At 48.6% G+C, this 21,271-nt stretch overlaps 1 protein-coding gene across 3 annotated transcripts in view; it reads left to right on the forward strand.

The window, feature by feature from the left end:
• Positions 1 to 21,271, forward strand: part of LOC139577352 (ras-GEF domain-containing family member 1B-A-like) — a 160,085-nt gene that overhangs the window by 52,356 nt on the left and 86,458 nt on the right. The window contains exons 1-2 of one of the 3 annotated variants that reach the window (XM_071404406.1): positions 151 to 1,557; positions 5,106 to 5,159. The exons of 1 other annotated variant lie outside the window; for it this stretch is intronic. In XM_071404406.1, the coding sequence (XP_071260507.1) occupies positions 1,402 to 1,557; positions 5,106 to 5,159 (210 nt within the window). In that variant the 5' untranslated portion in view covers positions 151 to 1,401. Of the gene's footprint in view, positions 1 to 150; positions 1,558 to 5,105; positions 5,160 to 21,271 lie in introns of those variants that run through there. One more of the 3 variants, XM_071404404.1, reaches the window with a different exon arrangement.

Raw genomic sequence — 21,271 nt, forward strand, 5'->3', positions numbered from 1 at the left:
TTGTTCTCTTTGACTTTGTCAGAGCTTCTAAACTAAATACTAAAACCATATTTAGATTTAATATATATATATATATATATGTTACAGCACTTTGGTTTCACTAATAAATATGTTGAAATGTTCCGTCACTGTTATAACATTTTAACTGAACATCTCTCTTAATTCATTTGATACATGGAGGGATGTTTTCACATGTTTTCACATGTTTTCACATGTTTTCACATGTTTTCACATGCATCGGTGTGCTTTGATACTGTGACTGCTGTCATGTTGGTGTCCAGCAGTAGCAGACTTCCTCCAGTGTGGACAGTCTGTTAGGACAGTCTCCCTTACCTGTCAAACACAAACGGTGCTGTCCATCGCTACACGCACAGACACTCCCCTCTAGGGGTTAGAAGACCAACAGCTGGCCCCGACATGCAAGGTATGCAACACTAGGCCTACCCCTGATTGATTGGTTTGTCTTTAGGCAGCAGTCTTAGAACAGAACAAGTTATGCAACACTAGGCCTACCCCTGATTGATTGGTTTGTCTTTAGGCAGCAGTCTTAGAACAGAACAAGGTATGCAACACTAGGCCTACCCCTGATTGATTGGTTTGTCTATAGACAGCAGTCTTAGAACAGAACAAGTTATGCAACACTAGGCCTACCCCTGATTGATTGGTTTGTCTATAGGCAGCAGTCTTAGAACAGAACAAGTTATGCAACACTAGGCCTACCCCTGATTGATTGGTTTGTCTTTAGGCAGCAGTCTTAGAACAGAACAAGTTATGCAACACTAGGCCTACCCCTGATTGATTGGTTTGTCTTTAGGCAGCAGTCTTAGAACAGAACAAGTTATGCAACACTAGGCCTATCGCTGATTGATTGGTTTGTCTATAGGCAGCAGTCTTAGAACAGAACAAGTTATGCAACACTAGGCCTACCCCTGATTGATTGGTTTGTCTATAGGCAGCAGTCTTAGAACAGAACACACTGTAAAGAAGGTAGGTCATGATTTTAGTAAATACATCATTACAAGGGTTGCAAAATTACGGCAACTTTCAATCAATTTCCAGTTTTTTTTCTTCTCAGAAATCCTGGTTGGAGGATGACAGATTTCCTGCTTATTCCCTCCTGATTCCGGGATTCATCCAACCGGGATTTCGGGAAAACCAGGGAATTGATTTAAACCCTTACAGTGCCATTTGTTTGCAGGAACGACTACATGTCCTACTGATGGTGTCACGTTCCTGACCTGTTTTCTCTTATTTTTGTATGTTTAGTTGGTCAGGGCGTGAGTTGGGGTGGGCATTCTATGTTATGTGTTTCTATGTTGTTTAAATGGGTTGCCTGATATGGTTCTCAATTAGAGGCAGGTGTTTGACATTTCCTCTGATTGAGAACCATATTAAGGTAGGATGTTCTCACTGTTTGTTTGTGGGTGGTTGTCTTCCGTGTCTGTGTTTGTCGCGCTACACGGGACTGTTTCGGTTTGTGTAGTTGTAACGGCTGTCGTCTTCCTCTTCCTCGGACGAGGAGAGGAGAGAAGGATCGGTGGACCAATACGCAGCGAGGTATGATGACATAATGATTTATTGAAAGGACGAAGACGAACACGAAAAAACCCAGGACTTACATGCCACCCTGTTCCCTACATAGTGCACTACTTTAGACCAGAGCCCTATGGCACCCTATTCCCTACATAGTGCACTACTTTTGACCAGAGCCCTATGGCACCCTATTCCCTACATAGTGCACTACTTTTGACCAGAGCCCTATAGAACCCTATTCCCTATATAGTGCACTACTTTAGACCAGAGCCCTATGGAACCCTATTCCCTATATAGGGCACCACTTTTGACCAGAGCCCTGTTCCCTATATAGTACACTACTTTTGACCAGAGCCCTATAGTTGTGCACTATAAAGGGAATAGGGTGCCATTTAGGACGAAGAAAAACGACAACGTCGATAACAGTATCTGTTTAGATATGACAGTTTATCATTCAATTTCCTTCCTCCCAACGCCTTTGATTTGACACAACCTTGCAATCCCTTTTTGTGGTTCTGATGTTTGAATTTGGTGTCACGGCATGTTGATGTTGTAGAGAGGCTGGGAATCATAAGGTATTCAATGCTATTGTACCATTCCATCATGGGTTTGTAGAGTTGTTCTTAGGTCTCCTCGCGGTGGCCAGCGTCCTCAGGACGCACGTCTGAGGAAAGACAATGAGGTCCTCTCACCAAATGGAATGAGTTTGTGCTTTTTTTTAAATAAACACTAAAACCTTTATTGACATTTGACCAACAACAAAAAAAGACAATGTTTTAACCCTCAGGGCTAATAACCCGAATTACTTAAGGTCAGGGAGAACAAAAGGTGAAAGGGCAGAGGTTGCCGTTTTTGTTTGTCAACAACCACAAGGCACACCGAGAGAGGTCACAGGGGCATTCACTGTGCTGCAGCGGTTTCTGTAGCAACTGTAACCAAGGTAATGACCATCTGTCGTCCTCCCTGGGTGTGTTCTCTGTTCCATTGGCGTGTTCTAGACTCTCTGCCGTGTTCACTCACGCCAATGGAACAGAGTGTTCTAGACTCTCTGCCGTGTTCACTCACGCCAATGGAACAGAGTGTTCTAGACTCTCTGCCGTGTTCACTCACGCCAATGTAACAGAGTGTTCTAGACTCTCTCCCGTGTTCACTCACGCCAATGGAACAGAGTGTTCTAGACTCTCTCCCGTGTTCACTCACGCCAATGAAACAGAGTGTTCTAGAACACTCACGACGGTCTTTAAAAGGTATCCGAGGCTCACGCAGTAACACGACACTCGGAGGTATAAATCAGAAAGCAATCCTCTTATCTTGGACTCGTAGCTACCGGCTCCAGCAGTCAACCCAACTATGTCATGTGTGGGTCGGTCTCTGGGTTGAAACATAGACAAGTGTGAGTCTGAAAAGGCACCCTATTCACTACTTCTGACCAGAGCATTATTTGGTAATGAACTATATAGGGGATTGTTTCAGAAACATGCCCACGTCTTAGGAAAGTAGAAGCGATTGATATAAGTGCAGTGTGTTCTGGTTAGTGAACACAAGGGACACAGTCTAAATGTGTATTAGTATTGGTCCAGTCTACGTTAGATCTTCGGTCTGATGACCGTTTAGCGTCATTTCGAAAGACCCAGGTTACGTACCAAATGTTACCCATTTTTCCGATCTAGTGCCTTACTTTTACCCAAGGGCCAAAGGGAACACATCCCTTTCTGCTGAGTCCTGTTCACATCCAGTACAGCCCGATAAATGTTTTATAGGACTTGGCCTCGTCTCAGCGTATTCATTACTAATAAGTCTGAAATGGGAGAGACTAGGTACTTCGCCTGAGGCACTGGACTGGTTGTCTGCTCCCTGGCCGTTAACTGGCAAGGTCAGAGATGTTACCGCTATTGGACAGTGGTTCCCATGTAGCCTACCCCTTCACGTGCAACTTATCATTAGGCCTCTGGACTCACAAATCTTCTCAAGTACCCCCTGTGGAGAGACGTACACAATACATACCCCTGGGTGAGAAACACTGCTTTAAGGGGGGTCATGAGCTCCAGACCAGTACAGACCACTGCCCTCTCTGAGGAACCACTGTCCATTCCCTAAGGGCTCATACAGGCTACAGGCTAAAGTGGAGAGTTGAGAGAATAGAGATGAGAATATACAGACTAGAAGTGAGAGAAGAGGGACAATTGTTTTGCCCCAAATGGCACCCTATTCCCTAATAGTGCACTACTTTTGACTAGAGCCCTATGGCACCCTGTTCCCTATATAGTGCACTACTTTAGACCAGAGCCCTATGGGCCCTATAGTTGGACGTTATGTGGTCAAAAGTAATGGACTATAAAGGGAATAGGGGACCAATTGGTACGTTTCAGGAACAATATGGACGCCACAATATCAATCCACCCCCTACATCCTGCTTCCCTCCCAGAGGCTAGTAACATCTGACCAATCCACCCCCTACATCCTGCTTCCCTCCCAGAGGCTAGTAACATCTGACCAATCCACCCCCTACATCCTGCTTCCCTCCCAGAGGCTAGTAACATCTGACCAATCCACCCCCTACATCCTGCTTCCCTCCCATAGGCTAGTAAAATCTTACCAATCCACCCCCTACATCCTGCTTCCCTCCCATAGGCTAGTAAAATCTGACCAATCCACCCCCTACATCCTGCTTCCCTCCCAGAGGCTAGTAACATCTGACCAATCCACCCCCTACATCCTGCTTCCCTCCCAGAGGCTAGTAACATCTGACCAATCCACCCCCTACATCCTGCTTCCCTCCCAGAGGCTAGTAACATCTGACCAATCCACCCCCTACATCCTGCTTCCCTCCCAGAGGCTAGTAACATCTGACCAATCCACACCCTACATCCTGCTTCCCTCCCAGAGGCTAGTAAAATCTGACCAATCCACCCCCTACATCCTGCTTCCCTCCCAGAGGCTAGTAAAACCTGACCAATCCACCCCCTACATCCTGCTTCCCTCCCAGAGGCTAGTAAAACCTGACCAATCCACCCCCTACATCCTGCTTCCCTCCCAGATAGTAGTAACATCTGACCAATCCTCCCCCTACATCCTGCTTCCCTCCCAGAGGCTAGTAAAATCTGACCAATCCACCCCCTACATCCTGCTTCCTCCCTATAGGTCCTGGTCTCAAGTAGTGCACCCTATTCTCTATAGGTCCTGGTCTAAAGTAGTGCACCCTATTCCCTATAGGCCCTGGTCTAAAGTAGTGCACCCTATTCCCTATAGGTCCTGGTCTAAAGTAGTGCACCCTATTCCCTATAGGTCCTGGTCTAAAGTAGTGCACCCTATTCCCTATAGGTCCTGGTCTAAAGTAGTGCACCCTATTCCCTATAGGCCCTGGTCTAAAGTAGTAATAAAGGCCTTTTTAACTATAGAAAAAAGTGCCTTAGTCCTCCTTTTGATTAGATTTTCAGGTTGTTGATAAAACAGTAGTCATGATTATGGCTACTGTATGTGATATGCATATGTGAATCAATTGAAACACAGGTAATTGATATTTGGTCCATTCAATTGAATGTAGTCAGATTTTTTTTTCTTCTCCCTTTCAGCCCACAATCTTTGGGACATTGACCAATGAGAAGCCAATATATGACAACAAAAGGGTGAGTCATTTCCTCCTTAACTTCAATCTGATTGGCTGTGGTTAAACACGGTACTTTCTGATTGGCTGTGATAAAACGGCGGACTTCCTTCCCATCGGCCCGTGGTTACAGGTACAACACTCAAAGTCACATTAATTCAGATATATTCAATTATCGTATTTTAATTTCATATTTTCTTGTACCTGTGTGCTCTCTCTTGAAAGAACAAAAGACCAATCAGAGAAATGCATCCAAAGATAAGGAACAATATCAACAGTTTAGTAATATTTGGTATGCAAGGAAAATAAACACAAAAGTCTCCCTTCCAACTCATTCCCCCTCAGTCCCCATCCAACCGCCTCAACTAAAGTAAAAAAGGTAACAATAAAATTAATTACGAGGCTATATACAGGGGGTACTGGTACCGGGTCAATGTGGAGGGGCTATATACAGGGGGTACTGGTACCGGGTCAATGTGGAGGCTATATACAGGGGGGTACTGGTACCGGGTCAATGTGGAGGCTATATACAGGGGGTACTGGTACCGGGTCAATGTGGAGGCTATATACAGGGGGTACTGGTACCGGGTCAATGTGGAGGCTATATACAGGGGGGTACTGGTACCGGGTCAATGTGGAGGCTATATACAGGGGGTACTGGTACCGGGTCAATGTGGAGGGGCTATATACAGGGGGGTACTGGTACCGGGTCAATGTGGAGGCTATATACAGGGGGTACTGGTACCGGGTCAATGTGGAGGGGCTATATACAGGGGGGTACTGGTACCGGGTCAATGTGGAGGGGCTATATACAGGGGTACTGGTACCGGGTCAATGTGGAGGGGCTATATACAGGGGGGTACTGGTACCGGGTCAATGTGGAGGCTATATACAGGGGGGTACTGGTACCGGGTCAATGTGGAGGCTATATACAGGGGGTACTGGTACCGGGTCAATGTGGAGGCTATATACAGGGGGTACTGGTACCGGGTCAATGTGGAGGCTATATACAGGGGGTACTGGTACCGGGTCAATGTGGAGGCTATATACAGGGGGGTACTGGTACCGGGTCAATGTAGAGGCTATATACAGGGGGTACTGGTACCGGGTCAATGTGGAGGGGCTATATACAGGGGGGTACTGGTACCGGGTCAATGTGGAGGCTATATACAGGGGGGTGCTGGTACCGGGTCAATGTGGAGGGGCTATATACAGGGGGTACTGGCACCGGGTCAATGTGGAGGGGCTATATACAGGGGGGTACTGGTACCGGGTCAATGTGGAGGGGCTATATACAGGGGTACTGGTACCGGGTCAATGTGGAGGGGCTATATACAGGGGGGTACTGGTACCGGGTCAATGTGGAGGCTATATACAGGGGGGTACTGGTACCGGGTCAATGTGGAGGGGCTATATACAGGGGGTACTGGTACCGGGTCAATGTGGAGGGGCTATATACAGGGGGGTACTGGTACCGGGTCAATGTGGAGGGGCTATATACAGGGGGTACTGGTACCGGGTCAATGTGGAGGGGCTATATACAGGGGGTACTGGTACCGGGTCAATGTGGAGGGGCTATATACAGGGGGGTACTGGTACCGGGTCAATGTGGAGGGGCTATATACAGGGGGTACTGGTACCGGGTCAATGTGGAGGGGCTATATACAGGGGGGTACTGGTACCGGGTCAATGTGGAGGCTATATACAGGGGGTACTGGTACCGGGTCAATGTGGAGGGGCTATATACAGGGGGTACTGGTACCGGGTCAATGTGGAGGCTATATACAGGGGTACTGGTACCGGGTCAATGTGGAGGCTATATACAGGGGGGTACTGGTACCGGGTCAATGTGGAGGCTATATACAGGGGTACTGGTACCGGGTCAATGTGGAGGCTATATACAGGGGTACTGGTACCGGGTCAATGTGCGGAGGGTATATACAGGGGGGTACTGGTACCGGGTCAATGTGGAGGCTATATACAGGGGGGTACTGGTACCGGGTCAATGTGGAGGCTATATACAGGGGGGTACTGGTACCGGGTCAATGTGGAGGCTATATACAGGGGGGTACTGGTACCGGGTCAATGTGGAGGCTATATACAGGGGTACTGGTACCGGGTCAATGTGGAGGCTATATACAGGGGTACTGGTACCGGGTCAATGTGCGGAGGGTATATACAGGGGGGTACTGGTACCGGGTCAATGTGGAGGCTATATACAGGGGGGTACTGGTACCGGGTCAATGTGGAGGCTATATACAGGGGGGTACTGGTACCGGGTCAATGTGGAGGCTATATACAGGGGTACTGGTACCGGGTCAATGTGCGGAGGCTATATACAGGGGGGTACTGGTACCGGGTCAATGTGGAGGCTATATACAGGGGTACTGGTACCGGGTCAATGTGGAGGCTATATACAGGGGGGTACTGGTACCGGGTCAATGTGGAGGCTATATACAGGGGGGTACTGGTACCGGGTCAATGTGGAGGCTATATACAGGGGGGTACTGGTACCGGGTCAATGTGGAGGCTATATACAGGGGTACTGGTACCGGGTCAATGTGCGGAGGGTATATACAAGGGTACTGGTACAGAGTCAATGTGCGGGGGGACAGGTTAGTAGAGGTAATCTGTACATGTAGGTAGGGGTAAAGTGACTGTGCATAGATAGTAAACAGTGAGTAGCAAGAGGGGGGGGGGGGCAATGCAAATAGTCTGGGTGGCCATTTGATTAATTGTTCAGCAGTCTTATGGCTTGGGGGTAGAAGCTGTTAAGGAGCCTTTTGGACCTAGACTTGGCGCTCCGGTACCGCTTGCCATGCGGTAGCAGAGAGAGCAGTCTATGACTGGGGTGGCTGGAGTCTTTGACGATTTTCTGGACCTTCCTCTGACACCGCTTTTACTGACAAACTGAAAGATGCAATTGAAGGAGAGGATAGAAGTCCCCTGTTTTTTTTCTTGTTGTTCATTATCCTAACGACAAGTCATAGGAGGTCACGCGTGTCCCATTCTTTACAACAGAAGTGAAATCTGCCTGGATTTCAGTCAGTGTGTCCTTATGTGTGAAGTCACATACCCGGGGATTATGTTAATAACATATGCCAGACCAACTATAGGCTAGCTGCTCTTTCTGCTCTCTCTTGTAGGGACCGCCAGAGTGTTAGAGGGGAGGAGGCATGACATGAGTCCCAGATGGCACCATATTTCCTGTATAGTGCACTATACAAGAGAATAGGATACCATTTGGGACGCAGCCCCCGGAGCGAGAGCCAGAGGAGAGGTCACGGGCACATGATAGTAGTGCACTATTAAGGGGATGGGGGGGCTATTTGGGATACAGTCCCAGTGTTCCATCCACAGCCAGAGGAAGCACGGGCACATGATAGTAGTGCACTATTAAGGGAATGGGGGGGGCTATTTGGGATGCAGTCCCAGTGTTCCATCCACAGCCAGAGGAAGCACGGGCACATGATAGTAGTGCACTATTAAGGGAATGGGGGGGGCTATTTGGGATGCAGTCCCAGTGTTCCATCCACAGCCAGAGGAAGCACGGGCACATGACATCACTGCTTGAGGCTTAACTCCAATGAGCTGTTGGGGCTTTGTGGATTCATTTCATCACAAAGAGTACTCAAATCCTAATTGATTATTTGGGATTTCTTTCTTCTCTTGCTATTGTTCTCCCCGTCAGTAAAGCTAGCCACGCTCACCTAGCTGTGTCTGATCTGGCTGTGTGAAATTTTTTTACTTTTTTTTTAATTTCACCTTTATTTAACCAGGTAGGCTAGTTGAGAACAAGTTCTCATTTGCAACTGCGACCTGGCCAAGATAAAGCATAGCAGTGTGAACAGACAACACAGAGTTACACATGGAGTAAACAATAAACAAGTCAAAACATGGTAGAAAAAAAAGAGAATCTATATACAATGTGTGCAAAAGGCATGAGGTAGGCAATAAATCGAATAATTACAATTTAGCAGATTAACACTGGAGTGATAAATCATCAGATGATCATGTGCAAGAAGAGATACTGGTGTGCAAAAGAGCAGAAAAGTAAATAAATAAAAGCAGTATGGGGGGTGAGGTAGGTAAATTGGGTGGGTAGTTTACAGATGGACTATGTACAGCTGCAGCGATCGGTTAGCTGCTCGGATAGCAGATTTTTAAAGTTGTTGAGGGAGATAAAAGTCTCCAACTTCAGAGATTTTTGCAATTCGTTCCAGTCGCAGGCAGCAGAGAACTGGAAGGAAAGGCGTCCAAATGAGGTTTTGGCTTTAGGGATGATCAGTGAGATACACCTGCTGGAGCGCGTGTTGCGGGTGGGTGTAGCCATCGTGACCAGTGAACTGAGATAAGGCGGCACTTTACCTAGCATAGCCTTGTAGATGACCTGGAGCCAGTGGGTCTGACGACGAACATGTAGCGAGGGCCAGCCGACTAGGGCATACAGGTCGCAGTGGTGGGTCGTATAAGGTGCTTTAGTAACAAAACGAATGGCACTGTGATAAACTGCATCCAGTTTGCTGAGTAGAGTATTGGAAGCTATTTTGTAGATGACATCGCCGAAGTCGAGGATCGGTAGGATAGTCAGTTTTACTAGGGTAAGTTTGGCGGCGTGAGTGAAGGAGGCTTTGTTGCGGAATAGAAAGCCGATTCTTGCTTTGATTTTGGATTGGAGATGTTTGATATGAGTCTGGAAGGAGAGTTTGCAGTCTAGCCAGACACCTAGGTACTTATAGATGTCCACATATTCTAGGTCGGAACCGTCCAGGGTGGTGATGCTAGTCGGGCGTGCGGGTGCAGGCAGCGAACGGTTGAAAAGCATGCATTTGGTTTTACTAGCGTTTAAGAGCAGTTGGAGGCCACGGAAGGAGTGTTGTATGGCATTGAAGCTCGTTTGGAGGTTAGATAGCACAGTGTCCAAGGAAGGGCCGGAAGTATATAGAATGGTGTCGTCTGCGTAGAGGTGGATCAGGGAATCGCCCGCAGCAAGAGCAACATCATTGATGTATACAGAGAAAAGAGTCGGCCCGAGAATTGAACCCTGTGGTACCCCCATAGAGACTGCCAGAGGACCGGACAACATGCCCTCCGATTTGACACACTGAACTCTGTCTGCAAAGTAGTTGGTGAACCAGGCAAGGCAGTCATTAGAAAAACCGAGGCTACTGAGTCTGCCGATAAGAATATGGTGATTGACAGAGTCGAAAGCCTTGGCCAGGTCGATGAAGACGGCTGCACAGTAATGTCTTTTATCGATGGCGGTTATGATATCGTTTAGTACCTTGAGCGTGGCTGAGGTGCACCCATGACCGGCTCGGAAACCGGATTGCACAGCGGAGAAGGTACGGTGGGATTGAGATGGGATGGTCAGTGATCTGTTTGTTGACTTGGCTTTCGAAGACCTTAGATAGGCAGGGCAGGATGGATATAGGTCTGTAACAGTTTGGGTCCAGGGTGTCTCCCCCTTTGAAGAGGGGGATGACCGCGGCAGCTTTCCAATCCTTGGGGATCTCAGATGATACGAAGGAGAGGTTGAACAGGCTGGTGATAGGGGGTGCGACAATGGCGGCGGACAGTTTCAGAAATAGGGGGTCCAGATTGTCAAGCCCAGCTGATTTGTATGGGTCCAGGTTTTCCAGCTCTTTCAGAACATCTGCTATCTGGATTTGGGTAAAGGAGAAGCTGGGGAGGCTTGGGCGAGTAGCAGCGGGGGGGGCGGGGCTGTTGGCCAAGGTTGGAGTCGCCAGGAGGAAGGCATGGCCAGCCATTGAGAAATGCTTGTTGAAGTCTTCGATTATCACGGATTTATCGGTGGTGACCGTGTTACCTAGCCTCAGTGCAGTGGGCAGCTGGGAGGAGGTGCTCTTGTTCTCCATGGACTTTACAGTATCCCAGAACTTTTTGGAGTTAGAGCTACAGGATGCAAATTTCTGCTTGAAAAAGCTGGCCTTTGCTTTCCTGACTGACTGCGTGTATTGGTTCCTGACTTCCCTGAACAGTTGCATATCGCGGGGGCTCTTCGATGCTATTGCAGTTCGCCACAGGATGTTTTTGTGCTGGTCGAGGGCAGTCAGGTCTGGAGTGAACCAAGGGCTATATCTGTTCTTGGTTCTGCATTTTTTTTGTTCAGTTCATATGCAAAGCTCACGGTATGAACAAAGATAATAACACTACATGGGTTTTCTATTGCACTTTTTAAGGGCCCAAAGATGCTTGAGTGTCATAAAAAAACACATCTATCATCATACAACATTTGAAATTTAACACAGGAGCCTGCTGAGGGGAAGACGGCTCATAATAATGGCTGGAATGGAGTAAACGGAACGGCATCAAACACTCTGACACTCTGTGTTCTGATTCCATTCCCTTAACTCCATTCCAGACATTACTATGAACTGTCCTCCCCTCAGCAGCCTCCACTGAATTGTAATCATCAGAAATATTCACTGTATGTGGTGCATTGTACGATCGTCGCGTCTATAGTAGGTTTTAAGCCAGCAATGCCATGTTAAAGTGAGGTTTTCCCCTCCTCATTTCTCTGTGAATACTCTATATTACTCAATTCCCTAAATGGCCAGCAGATGGCGCCACAATCCGCTCCCTAGTTTTCTTGTTGGAAGGTTGGATAAAAATGTTGCATTCTCCCATAGAGATTCTCCAAGAAGACATTTAAGCAATTCCACGAAGTTGATTACATATCAGAAGTGCTTTCTGTTTGAAAATCCGAAAAAATTGCTGATGTAAAGTAAAAGTAATATTTTGTCTGATGTCTTTTACAATTACATTTACATTTACATTTAAGTCATTTAGCAGACGCTCTTTTCCAGAGCGACTTACAAATTGGTGCATTCACCTTATGATATCCAGTGGAACAACCACTTTACAATAGTGCATCTAACTCTTTTAAGGGGGAGGGGGGGGTTAGGAGGGTTACTTTATCCTATCCTAGGTATTCCTTAAAGAGGTGGGGTTTCAGGTGTCTCCGGAAGGTGGTGATTGACTCCGCTGACCTGGCGTCGTGAGGGAGTTTGTTCCACCATTGGGGTGCCAGAGCAGCGAACAGTTTTGACTGGGCTGAGCGGGAACTGTACTTCCTCAGAGGTAGGGAGGCGAGCAGGCCAGAGGTGGATGAACGCAGTGCCCTTGTTTGGGTGTAGGGCCTGATCAGAGCCTGAAGGTACGGAGGTGCCGTTCCCCTCACAGCTCCGTAGGCAAGCACCATGGTCTTGTAGCGGATGCGAGCTTCAACTGGAAGCCAGTGGAGAGAGCGGAGGAGCGGGGTGACGTGAGAGAACTTGGGAAGGTTGAACACCAGACGGGCTGCGGCGTTCTGGATGAGTTGTAGGGGTTTAATGGCACAGGCAGGGAGCCCAGCCAGCAGCGAGTTGCAGTAATCCAGACGGGAGATGACAAGTGCCTGGATTAGGACCTGCGCCGCTTCCTGTGTGAGGCAGGGTCGTACTCTGCGAATGTTGTAGAGCATGAACCTACAGGAACGGGTCACCGCCTTGATGTGAGTTGAGAACGACAGGGTGTTGTCCAGGATCACGCCAAGGTTCTTAGCGCTCTGGGAGGAGGACACAATGGAGTTGTCAACCGTGATGGCGAGATCATGGAACGGGCAGTCCTTCCCCGGGAGGAAGAGCAGCTCCGTCTTGCCGAGGTTCAGCTTGAGGTGGTGATCCGTCATCCACACTGATATGTCTGCCAGACATGCAGAGATGCGATTCGCCACCTGGTTATCAGAGGGGGGAAAGGAGAAGATTAATTGTGTGTCGTCTGCATAGCAATGATAGGAGAGGCCATGTGAGGATATGACAGAGCCAAGTGACTTGGTGTATAGCGAGAATAGGAGAGGGCCTAGAACAGAGCCCTGGGGGACACCAGTGGTGAGAGCACGTGGTGCGGAGACAGATTCTCGCCACGCCACCTGGTAGGAGCGACCTGTCAGGTAGGACGCAATCCAAGCGTGGGCCGCGCCGGAGATGCCCAGCTCGGAGAGGGTGGAGAGGAGGATCTGATGGTTCACAGTATCAAAGGCAGCCGATAGGTCTAGAAGGATGAGAGCAGAGGAGAGAGAGTTAGCTTTAGCAGTGCGGAGCGCCTCCGTGACACAGAGAAGAGCTGTCTCAGTTGAATGACTAGTCTTGAAACCTGACTGATTTGGATCAAGAAGGTCATTCTGAGAGAGATAGCAGGAGAGCTGGCCAAGGACGGCACGTTCAAGAGTTTTGGAGAGAAAAGAAAGAAGGGATACTGGTCTGTAGTTGTTGACATCGGAGGGATCGAGTGTAGGTTTTTTCAGAAGGGGTGCAACTCTCGCTCTCTTGAAGACGGAAGGGACGTAGCCAGCGGTCAAGGATGAGTTGATGAGCGAGGTGAGGTAAGGGAGAAGGTCTCCGGAAATGTTCTGGAGAAGAGAGGAGGGGATAGGGTCAAGCGGGCAGGTTGTTGGGCGGCCGGCCGTCACAAGACGCGAGATTTCATCTGGAGAGAGAGGGGAGAAAGAGGTCAAAGCACAGGGTAGGGCAGTGTGAGCAGAACCAGCGGTGTCGTTTGACTTAGCAAACGAGGATCGGATGTCGTCGACCTTCTTTTCAAAATGGTTGACGAAGTCATCCGCAGAGAGGGAGGAGGGGGGAGGAGGGGGAGGAGGATTCAGGAGGGAGGAGAAGGTGGCAAAGAGCTTCCTAGGGTTAGAGGCAGATGCTTGGAATTTAGAGTGGTAGAAAGTGGCTTTAGCAGCAGAGACAGAAGAGGAGAATGTAGAGAGGAGGGAGTGAAAGGATGCCAGGTCCGCAGGGAGGCGAGTTTTCCTCCATTTCCGCTCGGCTGCCCGGAGCCCTGTTCTGTGAGCTCGCAGTGAGTCGTCGAGCCACGGAGCAGGAGGGGAGGACCGAGCCGGCCTGGAGGATAGGGGACATAGAGAGTCAAAGGATGCAGAAAGGGAGGAGAGGAGGGTTGAGGAGGCAGAATCAGGAGATAGGTTGGAGAAGGTTTGAGCAGAGGGAAGAGATGATAGGATGGAAGAGGAGAGAGTAGCGGGGGAGAGAGAGCGAAGGTTGGGACGGCGCGATACCATCCGAGTAGGGGCAGTGTGGGAAGTGTTAGATGAGAGCGAGAGGGAAAAGGATACAAGGTAGTGGTCGGAGACTTGGAGGGGAGTTGCAGTGAGATTAGTGGAAGAACAGCATCTAGTAAAGATGAGGTCAAGCGTATTGCCTGCCTTGTGAGTAGGGGGGGAAGGTGAGAGGGTGAGGTCAAAAGAGGAGAGGAGTGGAAAGAAGGAGGCAGAGAGGAATGAGTCAAAGGTAGACGTGGGGAGGTTAAAGTCACCCAGAACTGTGAGAGGTGAGCCATCCTCAGGAAAGGAACTTATCAGGGCGTCAAGCTCATTGATGAACTCTCCAAGGGAACCTGGAGGGCGATAAATGATAAGGATGTTAAGCTTGAAAGGGCTGGTAACTGTGACAGCATGGAATTCAAAGGAGGCGATAGACAGATGGGTCAGGGGAGAAAGAGAGAATGTCCACTTGGGAGAGATGAGGATCCCAGTGCCACCGCCCCGCTGACCAGAAGCTCTCGGGGTGTGCGAGAACACGTGGGCAGACGAGGCGAGAGCAGTAGGAGTAGCAGTGTTGTCAGTGGTAATCCATGTTTCCGTCAGTGCCAAGAAGTCGAGGGACTGGAGGGACGCATAGGCTGAGATGAACTCTGCCTTGTTGGCCGCAGATCGGCAGTTCCAAAGGCTGCCGGAGACCTGGAACTCCACGTGGGTCGTGCGCGCTGGAACCACCAGGTTAGAATGGCAGCGGCCACTCGGTGTGAAGCGTTTGTATGGTCTGTGCAGAGAGGAGAGAAGAGGGATAGACAGACACATAGTTGACAGGCTACAGAAGAGGCTACGCTAATGCAAAGGAGATTAGAATGACAAGTGGACTACACGTCTCGAATGTTCAGGAAGTTAAGCTTACGTTGCAAAAATAAAATAAAATCTTATTGACTAAAATGATATAGTACTGCTGGCGGTGAAGTAGGCTGGCTAGCAGTGGCTGCGTTGTTGACTTTGTTTGAACGTGTAGCTGGCTAGGTAACCTCTAACTGGCTAGGTAACCTCGACAATTTCTCAAAACTAAACAATTATCTTGGATACAAGGACAGCAAAGACAACTATGTAGCTAGCTACAATGTGTAATGTGAGTTTCTACAGTGCTGCTATTCGGTAGAAGTTGGCTAGCTAGCAGTGTTAGCTAGCAGTGTTGACTAGGTAGGAGACGGCAGCGCAGCCCGGCGGACGAAAATAGCTGGCTAGTTAACCGAATAATTACTCTAACCAACTCTAAGCTACACAATTATCTTAGATACAAAGATAGCAAAGACAACTATGTAGCCAGCTAACACTACACTAATCAAGTCGTTCCGTTGTAATGCAATCGTTTCTCCAGTGCTGCTATGCTGCTATGCTGCTATTCGGTGGCTAGCTGGCTAGCTAGCTAGCAGTGTTGACTACGTTACGTTACGTTCGGACGAAAATAGCTGGCTAGCGAACCTCAATAACTACACAATAACTACACAATTATCTTTGATACAAAGACGGCTATGTAGCTAGCTAAGATCAAACAAATCAAACCGTTGTACTGTAATGAAAATAAAAATGGTAAAACTACCTGTGGAGCGAAGCGGAATTGCGACTGCACGCTCCAAACCGGAAGTACCCATGTACAATGAAGGAAAGCTAATTACATGGGGGCTAACAGGCTAATATTTCATTATTGTTGAAAGAGAAACAGAAGAAAATGGACAGAATTAGGATTACAGATCATAAAGTCTCATTCAAAGTGAAAAATACAGCATGTACTCATTGGAGATCTATCTGTTCTATGTACCGAACTGTGACGCAAAACTGAAATCTAGCCACTCTCTCGTATCTTAGCAACAGTAGCTAGCTAGATACATTCGTTTTTAGCTAAAATGCAGTGGTACGTGCTTTCAGTTTTGAGCGAATGCTGCCATCAATCCACAGTTTCTGGTTAGGGAAGGTTTTAATAGTCACAGTGGGTACAACATCTCCTATACACTTCCTGATAAACTCGTTCACCGAGTCAGTGTATACATCAATGTTGTTATCTGAGGCTTTTGTCTTCTGACTCGTGGGGTGACAGAAGTGTGTGTGTGTGTGTGTGTGTGTGTGTGTGTGTGTGTGTGTGTGTGTGTGTGTGTGTGTGTGTGTGTGTGTGTGTGTGTGTGTGTGTGTGTGTGTGTGTGTGTGTGTGTGTGTGTGTGTGTGTGTGTGTGTGTGTGTGTGTTTGGCCGTGTGTATCTGAGTAGATGTTTTTTGTTTTGACTGAAATGGCAAGTACACTTCTTGGTCTGGAAAGCATCAGAACTCAATGAACACAGTCGTTCAACTCTTCAACAGGGGAACGTACTCATCCTTCTACCCTGAACGGTTTGGATTTATATCAGGATCACCATCATCTGCCTGGAAATCAGACACTTCCTGGAGAGTTTGGTCACCACTCCCCAAAGCCACGCAGACGCAGGCCTCCTCAGAACTGGCGAAGGACGTGTGGTCTTTGTGTACATCCCAAATTTCCTTCAATCACACACACCGAGACAAAGTGAGGATTGACGTCAGAAGAACACCGTAATGTTCCTCCCCCTCTCAACGCCGTCTCAGACGAAAACAAGGACTGTCATCGGGGCGTTTGCTAAATGGTTTTGGTGCTAAATGTTCTGTGTCAGTGAGGGGGGAAATCTGCCTGGAAATCAAACACTTCCTGGAGAGTTTAGTCACCACTCCCCAAAGCCACACAGACACAGGCCTCCTCAGAACTGATGAAGGACATGATGAAAGGGTCTCCATTCTTCATTACCAAGATGGCGTAGCAGTCGGACGAGTCTTTGTTTTGTCCTGTCCCGTGTAAATAGTCTTCGTATTTTTCGTATACATTTCGTATATATTTTAATTTCACTTTCCATCTAGGAACTGAATATACATTCCTACATTCCGCCTCACCCAATGTGGTACGGACCTGCTATTTTTTTATACTTTAGAACCGTAACCCCAATCAGAAGCTAGCCAGATAACTAGCTACTAGCTAGTAGTCAGTTAGCCACTGCTGCGGTCTTCACCCTCAACTCGGACACAGCCAGCTTCAATACCGGGCCAATACCTGCCAGTCTGCAAGCGCGATATCAACCCAGAGCATATAGGACTGCTTTTTCTCTACCACATCACCGGATTCCTGACGCAAGCTCTGGACAATTACACCGTATCATCACAGCTAGCTAGCTGCAACCGAGTGGCTACTACTGGCTAACACCTCTGTCCCGAAGCAAGCACCAGTTAGCCTTGAGCCAGCCTCGAGCTAGGCCCATCTGCCGGCTAGCTGAAGAGGTCTACCAGCGAATTCTTGGGCTACAATACCAGCTACAAGCTAATTTAGCCATTTTTTTGCCGCTGCTAGTAGCTTTTACCTTCTGCACAGACACCAGCCCTGTTATTAGCCTGGATATTACTCACCAATTTACCAGCATCGGACTGTCTCTCGACAACAACGCCGGATTCCTGCCGTAATCCCTGAGCCACTGCTTCTGATCCTCACAGCTAGCTTGCGGCTAGCGCAGCTAGCGCCACTGCCACGAAGCTAGCACCAGTTAGCAAACACAATTCTACAATTCACAACCTCTCTTTCGCCATCGCCATCTGGCTTGGATTCTCTGTCGACACGACCACGTCTGAGCAGACCCCCTCCGTCTGAGCAGACCACCCCCCGGGCTACTAACTTTAAACGACGCGTGCTAGCTTAGTGGAGGCCTCCCTGCTCCATCTACGGCTGCCCCCTGGACACTATGATCACTTGGCTACATAGCTGATGCATGCTTGACTGTCCATTAATTCTCCATTCTGTTTATTTATGTTTTATCTGTCGGCTCTGTGCTTTAACTCAGGATCTGTGTGTAGTTAATCCGACCCTCTCTGCCTAGTCGTCGCCATTTTTACCTGTTGTTGCTGTGTTAGACTAGCACCCTGTTATTGCTGCTGTTATCTTACCTGTTGTTTTAGCTAGCTCTCCCAATCAAGACCTGCAATCACTTTATGCCTTATTGTATGTCTCTCTCAAACATCAATATGCCTTGCATACTGTTGTTCAGGCTAGTTATCATTGTTTTGGTTTGCAATGGACCCTGTAGTTCCACTCTCCGTACCTCTGATACCTCCTTGGTCCCACCCCCCACACATGCGGTGACCTCACCCATTGAGACCAGCATGTCCAGAGATACAACCTCTCTTATCATCACCCAGTGCCTGGGCTTGCCCCCGCTGTACCCACGCCCCACCATACCCCTGTCTGCACATTATGCCCAGAATCTATTCTACCACGCCCATAAATCTGCTCCTTTTATTCTTTGTCCCCAACGCTCTAGGTGACCAGTTTTGATAGCCTTTAGCCGCACCCTCATCCTACTACTCCTCTGTTCCTCGGGTGATGTGGAGGTAAACCCAGGCCCTGCATGTCCCCAGTCACCCTCATTTGTTGACTTCTGTGATCGAAAAAGCCTTGGCCTCATGCATGTCAACATCAGAAGCCTCCTCCCTAAGTTTACCTTACTCACCGCTTTAGCACACTCTGCCAACCCTGATGTCCTTGCCGTGTCCGAATCCTGGCTTAGGAAGGCCACCAAAAATTCTGAGATTTCCATACCCAACTATAACACTTTCCGTCAAGATAGAACTGCCAAAGGGGGAGGAGTTGCAATCTACTGCAGAGATAGCCTGCAAAGTTCTGTCATACTTTCCAGGTCTATGCCCAAACAGTTCGAACTTCTAATTTTAAAAATTAATCTCTCCAGAAATAAGTCTCTCACTGTTGCCGCCTGCTACCGACCCCCCTCAGCTCCCAGCTGTGCCCTGGACACCATCTGTGAATTGATCGCTCCCCATCTAGCTTCAGAGTTTGTTCTGTTAGGTGACCTAAACTGGGATATGCTTAACACCCCGGCAGTCCTACAATCCAAGCTTGATGCCCTCAATCTCACACAAATCATCAAGGAACCCACCAGGTACAACCCTAAATCCGTAAACATGGGCACCCTAATAGACATTATCCTGACCAACCTGCCCTCCAAATACACCTCTGCTGTCTTCAATCAAGATCTCAGCGATCACTGCCTCATTGCCTGTATCCGCCACGGGTCCGCGGTCAAACGACCACCCCTCATCACTGTCAAACGCTCCCTAAAACACTTCTGCGAGCAGGCCTTTCTAATCGACCTGGCCCGGGTACCCTGGAAGGATATTGACCTCATCCCGTCAGTTGAGGATGCCTGGTCATTCGTTAAATGTTACTTCCTGACCATATTAGACAAGCATGCTCCTTTCAAAAAATGCAGAACCAAGAACAGATATAGCCCTTGGTTCACTCCAGACCTGACTGCCCTCGACCAGCACAAAAACATCCTGTGGCGAACTGCAATAGCATCGAAGAGCCCCCGCGATATGCAACTGTTCAGGGAAGTCAGGAACCAATACACGCAGTCAGTCAGGAAAGCAAAGGCCAGCTTTTTCAAGCAGAAATTTGCATCCTGTAGCTCTAATTCCAAAAAGTTCTGGGATACTGTAAAGTCCATGGAGAACAAGAGCACCTCCTCCCAGCTGCCCACTGCACTGAGGCTAGGTAACTCGGTCACCACCGATAAATCCGTGATAATCGAAGACTTCAACAAGCATTTCTCAATGGCTGGCCATGCCTTCCTCCTGGCGACTCCAACCTTGGCCAACAGCCCCGCCCCCCCCGCTGCTACTCGCCCAAGCCTCCCCAGCTTCTCCTTTACCCAAATCCAGATAGCAGATGTTCTGAAAGAGCTGGAAAACCTGGACCCATACAAATCAGCTGGGCTTGACAATCTGGACCCCCTATTTCTGAAACTGTCCGCCGCCATTGTCGCACCCCCTATCACCAGCCTGTTCAACCTCTCCTTCGTATCATCTGAGATCCCCAAGGATTGGAAAGCTGCCGCGGTCATCCCCCTCTTCAAAGGGGGAGACACCCTGGACCCAAACTGTTACAGACCTATATCCATCCTGCCCTGCCTATCTAAGGTCTTCGAAAGCCAAGTCAACAAACAGATCACTGACCATCCCATCTGAATCCCACCGTACCTTCTCCGCTGTGCAATCCGGTTTCCGAGCCGGTCACGGGTGCACCTCAGCCACGCTCAAGGTACTAAACGATATCATAACCGCCATCGATAAAAGACATTACTGTGCAGCCGTCTTCATCGACCTGGCCAAGGCTTTCGACTCTGTCAATCACCATATTCTTATCGGCAGACTCAGTAGCCTCGGTTTTTCTAATGACTGCCTTGCCTGGTTCACCAACTACTTTGCAGACAGAGTTCAGTGTGTCAAATCGGAGGGCATGTTGTCCGGTCCTCTGGCAGTCTCTATGGGGGTACCACAGGGTTCAATTCTCGGGCCGACTCTTTTCTCTGTATACATCAATGATGTTGCTCTTGCTGCGGGCGATTCCCTGATCCACCTCTACGCAGACGACACCATTCTATATACTTCCGGCCCTTCCTTGGACACTGTGCTATCTAACCTCCAAACGAGCTTCAATGCCATACAACACTCCTTCCGTGGCCTCCAACTGCTCTTAAACGCTAGTAAAACCAAATGCATGCTTTTCAACCGTTCGCTGCCTGCACCCGCACGCCCGACTAGCATCACCACCCTGGACGGTTCCGACCTAGAATATGTGGACATCTATAAGTACCTAGGTGTCTGGCTAGACTGCAAACTCTCCTTCCAGACTCATATCAAACATCTCCAATCCAAAATCAAAGCAAGAATCGGCTTTCTATTCCGCAACAAAGCCTCCTTCACTCACGCCGCCAAACTTACCCTAGTAAAACTGACTATCCTACCGATCCTCGACTTCGGCGATGTCATCTACAAAATAGCTTCCAATACTCTACTCAGCAAACTGGATGCAGTTTATCACAGTGCCATTCGTTTTGTTACTAAAGCACCTTATACGACCCACCACTGCGACCTGTATGCCCTAGTCGGCTGGCCCTCGCTACATGTTCGTCGTCAGACCCACTGGCTCCAGGTCATCTACA

This window comes from Salvelinus alpinus, chromosome 5, assembly GCF_045679555.1.
Source record: "Salvelinus alpinus chromosome 5, SLU_Salpinus.1, whole genome shotgun sequence".
In the NCBI taxonomy this organism is placed as follows: domain Eukaryota; kingdom Metazoa; phylum Chordata; class Actinopteri; order Salmoniformes; family Salmonidae; genus Salvelinus; species Salvelinus alpinus.